The 13,564-nt window shown below is 48.4% G+C and overlaps 1 protein-coding gene across 4 annotated transcripts in view; it reads left to right on the forward strand.

Annotated features, from left to right (window-relative positions):
• Positions 1–13,564, forward strand: part of SPTBN1 (spectrin beta, non-erythrocytic 1) — a 179,511-nt gene that overhangs the window by 79,284 nt on the left and 86,663 nt on the right. Inside the window, exon 1 of one of the 4 annotated variants that reach the window (XM_036435329.2) lies at positions 5,033–5,200. The exons of 2 other annotated variants lie outside the window; for them this stretch is intronic. In XM_036435329.2, coding sequence (XP_036291222.1) covers positions 5,092–5,200 — 109 coding nt within the window. In that variant the 5' untranslated portion in view covers positions 5,033–5,091. Of the gene's footprint in view, positions 1–5,032; positions 5,201–13,564 lie in introns of those variants that run through there. One more of the 4 variants, XM_036435328.2, reaches the window with a different exon arrangement.

The raw sequence follows: 13,564 nt of genomic DNA on the forward strand, positions 1-13,564 counted from the left end.
GAGCACCTGTGTGCGTCCGGCTTTTGCGTCCACGTTGGAGGTGGGACTCAGAGCCAGAAATCCCGGGCAAGAGCGGGCCTGGCACCAACCGCATTCCTCAGAGGTCCCTTTCCTTGGAACCACGTTCGGTGCTGGAGGAAGCCGGCCTTGGCTCTGGCTGCTGTGACATTCACAGGCATGGCAACGCCTGTTTGCCGAAGGTGGGGCCTCCCAACGGGGGCGTGCTTCTGTCCACACAGGGACGCTTTGCATGTGTAGATAACAGGCAAATGAGAATGCAGGGACCAGGATGGCCTGGGGTAGGAGGCTCAGGAAACTGCATTCCTTCCCTGGGACCTCGGGTGCTTGTTGTTGAGTGTAACGGGCCGTTTTTCTCCTTCTCAGCAGAGATGGCAGGTGCTTTTGAATTTGATTCTGCTGTGACTGGTGGAAGAAGAAGCAGGGAAAGGATGTGAATGGAAATTAGAATGGCTCTGGCGTTTCAGATTCAGCCATATACCTAGATGATTTTGCAGGAGGTGTGTGTGTGTGTGGGAAGAAAGAGAAAGAGGGAGGGAGGAGGGAGGGGGGGGGAGAGAGAGAGAGAGAGAGAGAGAGAGAGAGAGAGAGAGAGAGAGAGAGAGAGAGAGAGAGAGAGAGAGAGAACCATCTATATCCTCCAAGGAACACAGATAGCAATTGCTGTAGGTGGAGAAATTCTTTTAACCTTCCTTTTAATTTTTCTTCTAGTTATTCTGAGTCCTGAAGTGTCTAACCTTATAGCCCCACCTCAAATAAGCATGAGTCTTTCCAAAAACATAGGCCTTTTATAACTTGTTTCATGGTGAGAGTTGTGCCCTTGCCATCTCTGAGGTGTTACTGCTTTCATGTCTGTAGTATGGTTTTGAGTATCCCTTTCCAAGTACGTGGAGGAGCGAGCACTCCCCCGTGGAGGACTGGGCCTACCTTTCCACACTGTCCTTATCCAAAACTGCGGAGAGGTGGCCCCTGCTTCCCGGCCTGAGGCCATCGATGTACCTGAAGCTTACATCCTCCTCCAGGCGGTAGCCTCCCAGGAAAGAGATGGCCGGAGAGGGGGTAGAATTCGTTTTTGAAAATTTCTCTAGATAGCCCTAAGATCTGGAAAGGCCGTGCAGAGCGGGAGAGAATTTGGCAAAAACAGTTTATACTTAAAACACTTTATATGTTTCTTTGTCCCTTTCTGTTCCCACCATTTATTTCCCAGCTCTTGGGTGGTTGTTTTTTAAATGCTCGAAGGTGTACAGATCCCATCACGTTTTCAGCATTTTGGCCGTCTCCTCCCAGACATTTTCTGTGTTGCTAATGTTTAGAAGTTCTGGAAACGAACACTCCCTGGTTGACCCTGTCAAGCTTGCTGCAATGCAGGAAGAGCAGTCATCTTTCCCCCCCCCCCCCCCCCCCCTTTTTTTTTAATCTCCCAGATGATATAAAGCCTCTTGGGACAAACGGGTTTAGTCCCACCCCCTTCATGTTCCCATTCACGTGTTACATGCTAAATCCACGGAATCTTAGTGTACATGTCTTCGGCCTTGAGCTCTAGTTCCACATCTGGAACACATCACCCCCTCGTGTTGTAGGTAATGCGGGTTCAGCCCGCCTAGAAGGAACAGTTCAGTCCTCCACTGTGCCCCCAGCCGCCCCAAAAGCCCAAGAGCCATCGTCAGCCCTCGCCTTGGAACCTCTCCTGTACAGTCTGTTACCAAAGTCCTGTGGACTCTTCCATCAATCCGTTCCTTTTTATTCCCATTGCCACTCGCTGACTAATCATCAGTCCTTTGACCTAGACAATGGCAGGCACCACCTAAGTGACCCTGCGGCCTTCAGGGTTTTTCCTTTCTACCCATTCTAACCTACCACTGCCAGACGAATCATCCCTAGAGCCCAGCCCAGCCCAGCCCCCATCGTCCTCTGGCTCAAAAGTCTGCAAAGATCTCCAGCCCAGACTTAGTTCCAGGCTTGCCTGTCACAGCCGACAGTCCCTTATGCTCCAAACAGAAGGTAGCACTCACCGGAGCTGTTCCTGGGACAGTCCAGTTGGTGCCTTTACCTGTGCTGCTTCCCCCCAGGAGGAGAGGCAGCTTCCCCCTTGTCCAAGCTCATTGATAATCTAAGGTCTGGTCAAATCTCCCGCCCCCACCCCCCCTCCTAGAGCTGATCCTGCCTGCCTGCCTTTAGAGGCAGAATTTTATCCTCCTTGTCCTCTGAACTCTCCCTTCTGCCCTGACCCTTATTCTATTCTTTGGTATTGGACTGTTGGCATATTAGTTTCATCTGCTTTGGCCAGCAGTTCTCCCAGTCATCTTTGAATCCCTCCAAAGTGAGCATGTCAAACTCAAAGGCTGACACGTGCCAAATAAAATGAGGCATGTGGCCCGAGCAGGCCACGAGTTTGACATGGTTGCTCCCAAAGCATTAGGCAATGTGCCTCGCACATCACTGGTGTCCAGTAATCAATGAATGGAATAAAGGAGTGCCTCTGGCCTTCCTTCATTGCCCACTGTGGAGTGGGAGGTGGCCAGATGAACCATCAGGATTATGTTCTCTCCTTCCCTGGCACCATCATACCAAATAGATTCTCACTTTCTGGACGTGGCAGTCTTCTAAACCCTTCCCCAGCCTCATAACCTGTCTTTCCAATGCTCTGCCTGGCTGACACCTGCTCTTTAGGACTGAATGTGGCTGTACTGCTGGTCCTAGCCTCTACCCCCGTTGCATTGTAACCTGGCTGGTTAGAAAACTTATTCCTCTACTTCCTCATACCAGAGGGAGCTGAAAGGGAGCCTCTTGGAGGAGTGACTCACACTCTCTTTACTTAAGTGGCTTAAAGATTAAAAATAAAGGGTTGTAAATTGGCAAGCACTTTGCAGTCTCATTTTCTGTGCCTATTAGCTGGACACCTAGAGACTTAACCACTTCACCAAATATACTTAATAATGAAGAGGGGCTGTTATGAAGATCTGAGAAAATTCTCCGTTCTACTCTCTGTAGCCTTGAGGGGTGTGTGTGTGTGTGTGTGTGTGTGTGTGTGTGTGTGTGTTGGGGGGAGGGGAGACGGGGGGATGCAAGAAGAGGATGCATTTTGAAAAATACACTTCTAATTTTAATAGTAGGATCATTTTTAAGGTGTTTTCCCATCATCTTCTCAGTGCCCTTGTGGAGGTGGGCATTAGTTATCTCTCTCCAACAGTGGAGATTTAGAAAGAATCCAGGGTTTCTTCAAAGGTCATAGGTAATTAAAGAGGCTGGGCCAGGTCAGGACGTAGAAACTCAAGTCTTGGGAATCCTAGCCAAGTGCTTCTTCCAGTAGTCCTCATTTGCACTGGCAGTTCAAGGTCTTTTGCAAATGCTGTACTCCTTCCTGGATGATGAGAGAAAATGTCTCCGGATCCTGGGCCTGGCTTTGCAAAAGCTAGATTGACCCTGGTTGTGGATGGAGGCGGTGGGGGTTGTCGGAGTGTAGTTAGCAGTTACCCGGACTCCAGGTTTGCTTTATCTCTAGCCCCGGACAGGATGCAATTGCTTGAATTCCAAGTGCCCAGGGGACTAAAGTAAACCTGGGGGGTGGGGGGGTGGAGGCCCACCTCCTCTTTAGTGCCCATTGGAATCCCTGAGAAATGACATTACCTTCCTCAGTCAGCACGGATAGCTGCCGGGCTCCGTGCTGCAAACACCAGATTAGTCATTAGCTGTCTGCCTTGTAGCTCTTGGGGGAAGATACACGGGGGTCGATTACTTTCCGAGAATATATATATTTTCTAAGGAGGGCATTTTACTTTTGGATGAGCTTGGTGCGAGAAGCAGCTCTAAAAGAGTTTCAAAAATTGGAAGAATGCGAAAGTTTAGAGACCTCGTTTTACATATCCAAGTAGGATGAGGTTAATTTCTGTTCTCGGATTTCCTCTTGTGTTCCTAAAAAACTCCTCCTGGCCAGGGGTCCTCCTCAGAGGTGTTTACCTGTGTGCCTTTGCAAAGTCGGTGCTCCTATCACAAATCTTGCACCGAATGACTGCCCTGGAGCGCGCGTGCTCCCAGGAAACCCCTAGCTTTTAGCATCAGAAGTCTGCTGAGAAGCGTCTGATGGGAGCCAGAACTTACACCTCCCTCCCCTGTGTCCAGATTGACTTTCTTTAACGCCCCCCTCCCACCTCCATACCCCCTCCCCAACCCACCCCCCCGGGCCGGCGCCGCGTGGTTGGCGCCCGCGCAGTGGGGGACGCCGCGCGCCCAGGTGCGCGGGCCGCGCTCCCTCCGCGGAGGCTGAGCCGGGGGGCGGGGACGTGCGGGGCTCCTCGCCCTCGCGGCCGCCGCCTCTTAGAGCGATCGCCATCGGAGACCTTCCCGTTACGCGAAGCTCCCGACAAAACATCGTCCCTTCAGCAGCTTTGTGGCTCTGAAAGGTGCCACCGCGGCGGGCGCGCCCTGGGCCGGCCCCGGGGGTCGGCGGCGGCGGGCGCGGCGTCCTCCGCCCCTGCGCGCGGGCGGCCGCGTCCCCGTCCCCTCGGCGGCGCTGTTATGCTAATGCATGCTAATGAGGTGACATCACCGCCCCGCGCGCCCTGAGTGGCTCCCGATTAAATTACAAACCGGCGGCCGCCGAGGGCAGCGCGGCGGGGAGGAGGAGGAGGTGTGTGCTGTGCGCTGCGCCCGGAGCTCCCGGACCATCTTTTTTAAAGATTGGCCATATTTAAAAAAAAATAATAAAATAAATAAAAATCCAGGTAGGACCGGCGCCTTCCTCCCACCCTCGATCCTCGATCCTCCCGCCTCTCCCGGGCCGTCGGTCCCCAGCGTCAGCCAAGGGCCACCCGAGGAGGAGGGAGAGCGACGAGGACCTGGTGGTGCCGGAGCGGTGCTCCCCGGCCCGGCTGAGGCGGACGCGCGCGCCGCCGGCTTCCTCCCGCCAGACCGCCCCGCCGGCCTCCCGCTGGCGATGGGGCTGGCCTAAGGCCCGTCCCGGGCGCAGGGGCCGCGGGCCGGCCGTGCGGGAGCCGCTGGGCGGTGCATGGGGCTGGGAGGGCGCCGCAGCCGCGGGATCTCCTCCTCCGGGGCGCCCCGCCGCCGCCGGGCGTAATGGAGCTGCAGAGGACGGCCAGCATCTCGGGGCCGCTGTCGCCGGGCTACACGGGGCAGGTGCCTTACAACTACAACCAGCTGGAGGGGCGGTTCAAGCAGCTGCAAGGTAAGCCCTTCTTCTCCACACTCCCCACAGCCCCCCAAGGCCGGGCCTGCCCGCCCCGGGGGGTGGTTTTGAGGCTTTACTGGTGCCATATGGTACGTGTGACCCTAATCGAGACGGGTGGCCCCGGCCCGCACGGCCTGGCCCCAAAGCCTCTCTCTCTGGTTGGCGGTGATCAAACCGTGCATTCGCTCACGACTTGAAAGGAGATGACGGGTTTCTCATGCTTCCCCCAGAAAAGCCACCACTTGGAGTCCCCATGGCTCTCCAGGATCCTTTTGGCTCTTTGGGTTGGCAGGTAACCGCCGTCCACCGCGCACACACACACACACACACACACACATCATTTCTCTGCCTTCAGTTGCCTCTGCGTCTCCGTGGATCAGTGCTCATGGGCGAGTGGTAGCCGCCTCCCAGCCCCCAGCCTCCGTCTGACCTCTGGGAAGCCTCAAGGTGCAAAGTGCATATTTGCCTTACACCCAGCCCCGCAGAACAATAGCGGGGTGGGGGTGGGGGGGGGAAGAGTGGTCTTTTTTTTTTTTAAGTTCCTTAAGCCTGAGTAAATTACAGTTTTTGATTCCGAAGCTTGATTTTAACTCTTTTGATGTCTTGTGTTGGGGGAGAGCCTTCCCCATCCATGTCATCTATCACAAAAGCCAGGTATTGCCATGTCGGTGCTATGGGTTGGGTTTTAGTTGGGTCAATCGTTGCTGTTTCTCGGGGTCTGCATTAGTTTCAAATAATTGAATGAATCCGGTATTTTAGGGCGCGTGTTGTTAGGAAGAGCAGGGTCCCGAGTGAGGGTGGTGGGCCTGAAGCCTGTGGCCAGGTTGGCCCCTGCGGCCTCTGGCTGTGCCTGCCCGGCCGGCAGGAGGCCTGGCCCGCAGTGTCCCGGAGTTTTTTTTTTATATGAAAAAGAATTCATAACTCGAAACAGAACTCCTTCCGATCGAAAGCCCCTGGAATCAAAAGTAATCGCTGGGAATGGCTCTAGTGCTGTAAAAAAGAAAAAAAAAAGAAAAAAGAAAAAGTAACCTTCGCAGGCTGTGTATGTTTCTTATTTTAACTCTTTTTGGTGCCCCAAATGTGGTTCCTGTGTGGAGGAGGAAGGAAGGAAGCAGCTCGGTCCTAGAATGTTTTCATTGGGAAAGGGGGGGTGGGGGGATATATTTCATTCATAGGTTTATTTGTCTTGTGAAACGGCTGACAGTAATGACACTTTTCTGGGGAAACGAGAGACAGAGCAGGACCTGGTGTTAGACGTTTGCTAGGCTGTGCTGCATTCCTTGAGCAGTACGCTGAGAGAGAGGAAGCTCCGGTCCCTCCAGGGAATGGTTGTGTGTCTTTGGTTCATTCCTCTTGAGCTTTTAGAAGGTAGAATTAAAAAAAAAAAAGTAGAATTTACTCTTTTTTTTTTTTTTTTTTTTAAATTTGGCGGGCCTGGGCTGGTGCAGGGAACTTGCAAGTGGTCAACCGAGGGATGGGAAGTGTGTTCCTTGCCTTCTGGGTCTGTGCTGGAAGCCCCACACTCAGTCTCAGGTCCTGAGAGTTCAGAGCGCACCTCCTGGGGGCCCCATGCTCCCCACTTTACTGGGTCATACTCCCAAGAAGGAAGCACCCCAGGTGGGGATCCCGCACCAGGAAACAGAAGGCGGCGTGGGAGGCGTGTACCCCTGACAAAAGGCTGTTGCTCTGAAAGGTCTGAGCCTGGTTGTAAAACTGCTCCCTGTAAAGGGTGGAGCTTTTACACACACAGGAAATGTCTTCAGCTGTCCTCTCTGGACACAGTAAAATTTACTTTCCAAATGACCAGGTGCTCCTGAGGCTGTACCTCACCGCCCTTTCTCAGGGAAATCCCTCCTGAAGGGGTGGGCTTCACCCTGGTGTGTGTGTGTGTGTGTGTGTGTGTGTGTGTGTGTGTGTGTGTGACCTTTGTCCCCGAATTTAGATTTAGCTCCAGATAACTTTCTTATTTCTAAATATTGTGGTTTCGGCGTTGCCCAAGTTTAGTGTTGTGTTTCTGTAACAGAGAACCACCCATGTTGAGGAACTGAGAAAGGGCGGATTAGTTTTCAAGTCTGGTGGGTCCCGGGAGAACGCCCAGCCTTTGGGATCATCCTTAGAAACAAACGGAACTGATTGCATTGTAAGAGAATAATTGATAAAACCTTTTCCCATCTCCACCTCCCACTCCTAAGTTTGATTACTATTTGTAGTTCTTCCAATAATCATCAACATTTTGGATAGCATATAGATTCCGCTGATTTAATTTTGTACGGGCCTACAAAATTGCCTTTTTTTTTTTTTTTTTTAACTCTTATAAGTATAATCTTTCCTAGCACTTGCAGCCCAATCTTGGCAAACTGTTTCTCTGAATCTGTATTCATTTTTTTTAAAGTGCCTCCTATATGAACTTAGCTCATTTAGCATCTATGTCTGAGAGTAATGTGATTTCATGGGAGGTATTTGTGCATGTTTGCTGGTTTCAAGCATTTTCACACTGTCCTAAAAGTGTCGGGAGGGACCTTGGGATGAGATTTGCTGTTCCAGCCAAGGGAAATACGATATTAAAACGAATGTGGTCTATGTAGATACAATAATTCCCAGAGAGTTATGGATAAGTAAATAAATGTGATCAAAAGCAAAACCTCAGTGATCTAAAGAACTGAAATGTTACATGTGTCTGTCATACCAATCATGCTTCTGGCAGAAGGGAAGAGAGAGGGGACCTACCACTTCTGATGGCATCAAACATTACCCACAAACACCCAGCCCTTACCCAACATCTCACAGACACTCACTCTCAGAGTTTTCACCTGCGAACTACCATCTTCCTCAGTTTGTTCGTGTATCTTAAAGGTTGAGTTAGTTTTTTAAGTAAGAAAGAATACTGAGACACAATAAAACGCAACCTCATGTGTTTAGATAAACGTGTTTATAGTAACAGAGAGTTCATGATTTTTTTCCCTCCGATTTCACAGCCAGTTTAACGCCCTGTAGGAAAATATCTCTGCTGCGCTTCTACTCGGAAACTTAACCTGTGCCTGTTACGTAAATTAAATGCCAGACCCCCTAGCCCTGGCCTGCGGCTCAGTTGTCTAGAACGTCATCCCTTACTCCAAAAAGGTTGTGTGCGGGTTTGATTCCTGGTCAGGGCACATTTTCTAGATTGCAGGTTTGGTCTTAGGTCAGGACGCATAGGGAGACAACAGATGGATGTTTCTCTTCCACATCCATGTTTCTCTCTCCCTCTCATCTCATTCTAAAAAAAAAAAAAAAAAAAATCAATGGAAGCATATCTTGGGTGTGGATTAAAAAAAAAAAAAAAAATTCCAGACTCCTGAGCTTGACACCCAGGACCCTCCCCACTCCACATACTTCCTATTCCAGTTCTTACTCCCCAGATAACATCTTCCAGGCTGGCAGGCCTGTTTGTCTTCATAAAACCCAGCCCTGGGTTTTTCCTCCATCATTACCTTCGGCCTCAAATGTCCCACCCTTCCATTTCACATATAGAAATCCTTCCTGCAACTCTCCAGGGCTGTGCTTACATCCCAGTTACTCCATGAAGTTTCACTGAGTGCTTTCTTTGTATCGGACATGTTAGCAGGAGCTCTCTATAGGTGGGGCAAAAGTAGGCTTACAGTTGTGAGTACACAAAACACAGTGTCCTCTTGTATTATTTATTAATGATTGTATTATTTGCCATACAAACAACTGTAAACCTACTTTTGCCCCACCCTGTGCATGGTTCTCTTTCTCTTTCTTTTTTTGGTTAATCCTTACCTGAGGCTATTTTGACATTGATTTTTTTGGAAGGGAGAGAGAAAGACTGAGAGAAAAGTCGATGTGAGAGAAACACATTGATTGGTTGCTTCCTGCACGAGGCCCCTACCAGGGCCCAGGCAGGGGAGGAGCCTGCAACCAAGGATACCTGCCCTTGATTGGAATAGATCCTGGCACCCTTTGGTCTGCAGGCTGACGCTCTATTCAGTGAGCCACATGGGCTGTGCGTGGTTATCTTAATCTAGTCTTCATAACATACCTAGGAGGTTTTAAAGATGAGAAGATAAAATCAAATACTTTATCCAGGGTCACAGGCATTGATGGGTTCAGCCTGCACATTGTTTTCTGTAATTTTCTTCCCCTCCCCCCCAACCCCCCCCCCCCCGACTTGCACATATTAATAGTTCATTTCTGGCAAAAAAAAAGGGGGGGGGGCATGTGACATTGTGAAGTGCCCACATTAACCTGATTCCTTTTCCTGCCTTCCTGTCCCCAGAGCACTGATTCTGTTGGCTCTGGCGGTGGAGCTGTAATGAAGATAGGATCTAGTTGAAAAGCATCAGAATGGACTTTTTGTGCCTTCTTTGCCTGACCTTGACATTTATCACCAGATATTTCTGGAGAAAGTGCTTTTTTCCTCTTAGCTATTCTGGCTTAATGAATTTATCCCGTTGTCCAGAAAGAGTTATGGAGTCTTCATTGGGACATAGAGGGATACGAAAGAGTTTTAGCCATGGGAATGCATTAGTACTCTCAAGTTTATTTCATGCCATCTCAGACATGTTGAATTTCCTCAGGTTTTTTGGTTTTAATTTCTTAACTGTTAGATTTTATACTTGTAGATCATGAAGAAATTTTATTCTTCAGTTTTTAAGAACTTTCCAATTATGGTACCTAAATGTTTGTCTTGGTTAATTTCTTTAACCTGGGTTTACACCTATTTGTCATGAATAAAACGTTAAGTTCTTAAATATAAAGTAATAGTCTTCAAATATTCCTCATTGTGACAGTGAACAGAGTTGGTGACAAATGATATCCCTATTTTTTTTTGGGGGGGGCGGGGAAGGTGGCAAGATTTATAAGAACATTTTCGGATTTAATGAAGGCATAAACAATTGGCTTTTTAGTTCGTTTCCCTCCAATACTGTGAGACTATTGTATTCTAGACCAGATAATCTTGTGGGTGAGTCACTAATTAAAGACAAAAAAAAACAAAAACCAACTTTCACCTATTTACAATAATTTCAGCTCAAAATTTAGAAGTTCCTAATAGATTTGTGAAATAGAATTGTTTTTTGAATGATGTAATGATAATAATTATTGTGTGTGATTCTTAACTTAAATATGTACCATTTTGCTCATTAACTAAATGAGGCTATGTAAAGTATCCAGCATGGGATCTGTTAACTTAGGAGGTTCTAAATGAATATGCATTTCCTTAGCACTAATAATAATCCTGTTGGGTAGATATTCTCTTTTTATATATTTTATTGATTTTGTACAGAGAGAAAGTGAGAGAGAGAGTTAGAAACATCGATGAGAGAGAGTCATCGATCAGCTGCCTCTTGCACACCCCCTACTGGGGCTATGCTCACAACCAAGGTATATGCCCTTGACCAGAATCGAACCCGGGACCCTTCAGTCCCCAAGCTGACGCTCTACCCATTGAGCCAAACCGGTCTCGGCAGATATTCTCTTTTTATAAAGAAACAGATCACTGGTTTACGATCAACCAGTATGAAGCTCTCTCTCTCCAGAACCTAGGTTTAGTGAGTCCAAATTTTATGTCCTTCCTTTAGGACAGCAGAGTGTGAGGTCGGCCCATGACACCCGTTACCCAGGCACCATGAATTTCATCCGGTGGCATGGAAAATTAATGAGCTCAGAACTGCTCAGATTTCTGGACATGTGGTACTCTATTAGTTTTTGGTGGGCTAGGAACACTAGCAGGCCAGAGAACGCTGATTCTTTTGGTTCATATACATAGACAATGGTTGCCTGGGACAGCCATTAAAAGGGCTCCTGGAGGCCAGCTAAGGAGAAGAGGAGGGAGATAGATAGTTCTGAGGAAAAGCTACCAATTTTTTTTTTTTTAAATTATAGTTGATGTACAATATTACATTAGTTTGGGGCGTACAACCCTGTAATTAGTTGTGTATATAACTTATGAAGTGATCACTCTGATAAACATATTGCCCACATGACACCATACATAGTTATTACAAAATTATTGAGCATATTCCCTATGCTGTACTTTACCTCCCCATGACTACTCTGTAACCACCAGCTTGTACATCTGAGTCCCTTCCCTTTTTCACCCAGTCTCCCAGTCACCCTCCTCTTGGCACTCCTCAGCCTGTTCTCTGGGTCTCTGAGTCTGCTTCTGTTCTGCTTGTTCATTATTTGTTTTTTAGATTCCATTATCTGGCATTTGTCTTATTTCACTTGGTATAATGGCCTCTAAGTCCATCCATATTGTTGCAGGTGGGAAGATTTCATTCATTTTTTTTTTTTATGGCTGAATCATATTCTATTGTATATATGCACCACTTCTTTGTCCATTCATCTATTAATGGGCATTTAGGTTGCTCCCATATGTATTTTTAAAAATACATTTTTATTGATTGATTTCAGAGATGAAGAGAGAGAGAGAAAGAGGTAGAATCATCAGTGATGAGAGTGAATCGTTGATCGGCTGCCTCCTACACACCCCACACTGGGAATGGAGCCCACAACCTGGGCATGTGCCCGAACCAGGAATCAAACATGGCCACGCTGGCCAGGCCATATCTTAGCTATTGTAAATAACGCCGGAGTAAACGTGTCTTTTCGATTCAGTGTAAGCTACCGCTTTTCTGAGGGCAGTGAAATAACGGGACTGTGAATGTCCTGACTGTGAGGAAGCTTTCTGGATGACCGTGTTCCTGATGATCTCTTCCCACACCGTGGGACTGAGAAGGGGTCTGTTCACAGCCCCACGACCTCTTCCTGTTTGCGTCTCTCTCCCTGGTTTCCTGAAGCCCCCCGGGCAGCGGCCCAGCCTCGCCAAAGCCAGGCCCAGATAAGAGCTCTCCTCCCTCCCAAAGCTTCTGGGATGTGAGTCCAACCAACCTTCCTATCCAGCTCTTGTTCTCTACTTGACAGTATTCATGACTTCTGAACATCCCTGTCTTCCCCACCTGGCTTCTTTTGTAGGGGATTATTTCTGTGCCGGGATCATTCCTCTTAGCTTTAGGTCAGATGCCACATCACTCTGAGTTTTCCCAGGGGGAGGGGAGGTCAGAGTCCCTGCTTGGATTCCCTTCCTGTAAGGTTTAAGCACTTGGTCATTCTGCGATTTTCACAAACTGGTATTGGCGACAGCTCGAGTATTTTCCTCTATTTTCCTTACCTTTCACAAAGTCTGGGAGCATGGCAAAAGTCGGACATAACCTCTTACAAGTAGCAGTCACTAAGCCTCTCTTAAAGAGTAACTGAATGAAGCTCATCCAACGGGCTGCTTGATGGCAGTGGTTCTCCAGGTGCGTTCCATCGGCGTGTCTTGGGAACTTGACAGGAATATAAATTCTCAGGCCCCACTTCTCTCCTATGGAATCAGAAACACTGGGGTGGGGCCCAGCAATAGGTGTTTTAACTGCTCTGCCCGGTGACTCTGGTGCCCACCGGAGTTCTACCGTTTGTACAGTCTTTGTGATTGGGAGGGGGAGGGGGTGGGAGAGAGATGGGGAGGAATAGGCTGCATGTACTGCTTCCAAATAGAAGCATATATCCGATCTCTTACTGAAGAATGAAGTCTCGTGGAAAACTGTGTTTTAGAACAAAACTGTGCAATAGTGGAAGAGTCACTTAACTAGTTAGGAATGGGCTCTGCCTTGCTCAGTCAGAGAAGCCCTTTACCCTCTGAGGGCCTCGGCCACCTTGTCTGGCACATGGGGCCAGTTGTCTGCGCCAGTTCCCTCACCACGTTGGTGTGAGGACCAATCTGAAAAGAGATGTAAGTTTAGGGGAAAAAATGAAGATTATACTATGTGTTGGGTCTGAGGACAGTTCAGTAAGGCATCTAGTTTAGTTCTATTTAGGTTCTTAATTTTAAAAATCTGCTGGATTTAACCTTAAAACCAGAAATGCCAGCACCGTGGCCTTTGGAAGGCAGGCGGGTGGCATCTGGCCACGGCCCTGCCTCCGCTGTCTGAAGATCTGGGCAGCTCTCCTCCGCATGCCTGTGGGTTTACCTTCCAGGGTTGTGTTGAACAGCAGATGCCATAATCTCTGTGAAGTTTCCTTGAAAATGTCCATGTACTATTAAAACATAGAGTATGGTTGTTGTTTCCATAATCTTTTTTTTAAAGAAAATTTCTACATACCTATGAGCTCCGTAACTCCAGGGTTATACAGCCGTTTAAACATGGACTTCGGGGTTTGTTTTCCTCTCTTCTGGAAAATGAACATGAAGAGTGACAGAGCTTCAAGTTGACCACAGCTTCATAGCCACACATCTGTTCTTACTGGAGTTAAACTCGAGCATGTTGTCAGAATAAGCCAGGCAAATCTTAGCCATTTTTAGATCCTGGTACTTTTTCT

This window comes from Pipistrellus kuhlii, unplaced genomic scaffold (assembly GCF_014108245.1).
Source record: "Pipistrellus kuhlii isolate mPipKuh1 unplaced genomic scaffold, mPipKuh1.p scaffold_m20_p_13, whole genome shotgun sequence".
Lineage (NCBI taxonomy): Eukaryota > Metazoa > Chordata > Mammalia > Chiroptera > Vespertilionidae > Pipistrellus > Pipistrellus kuhlii.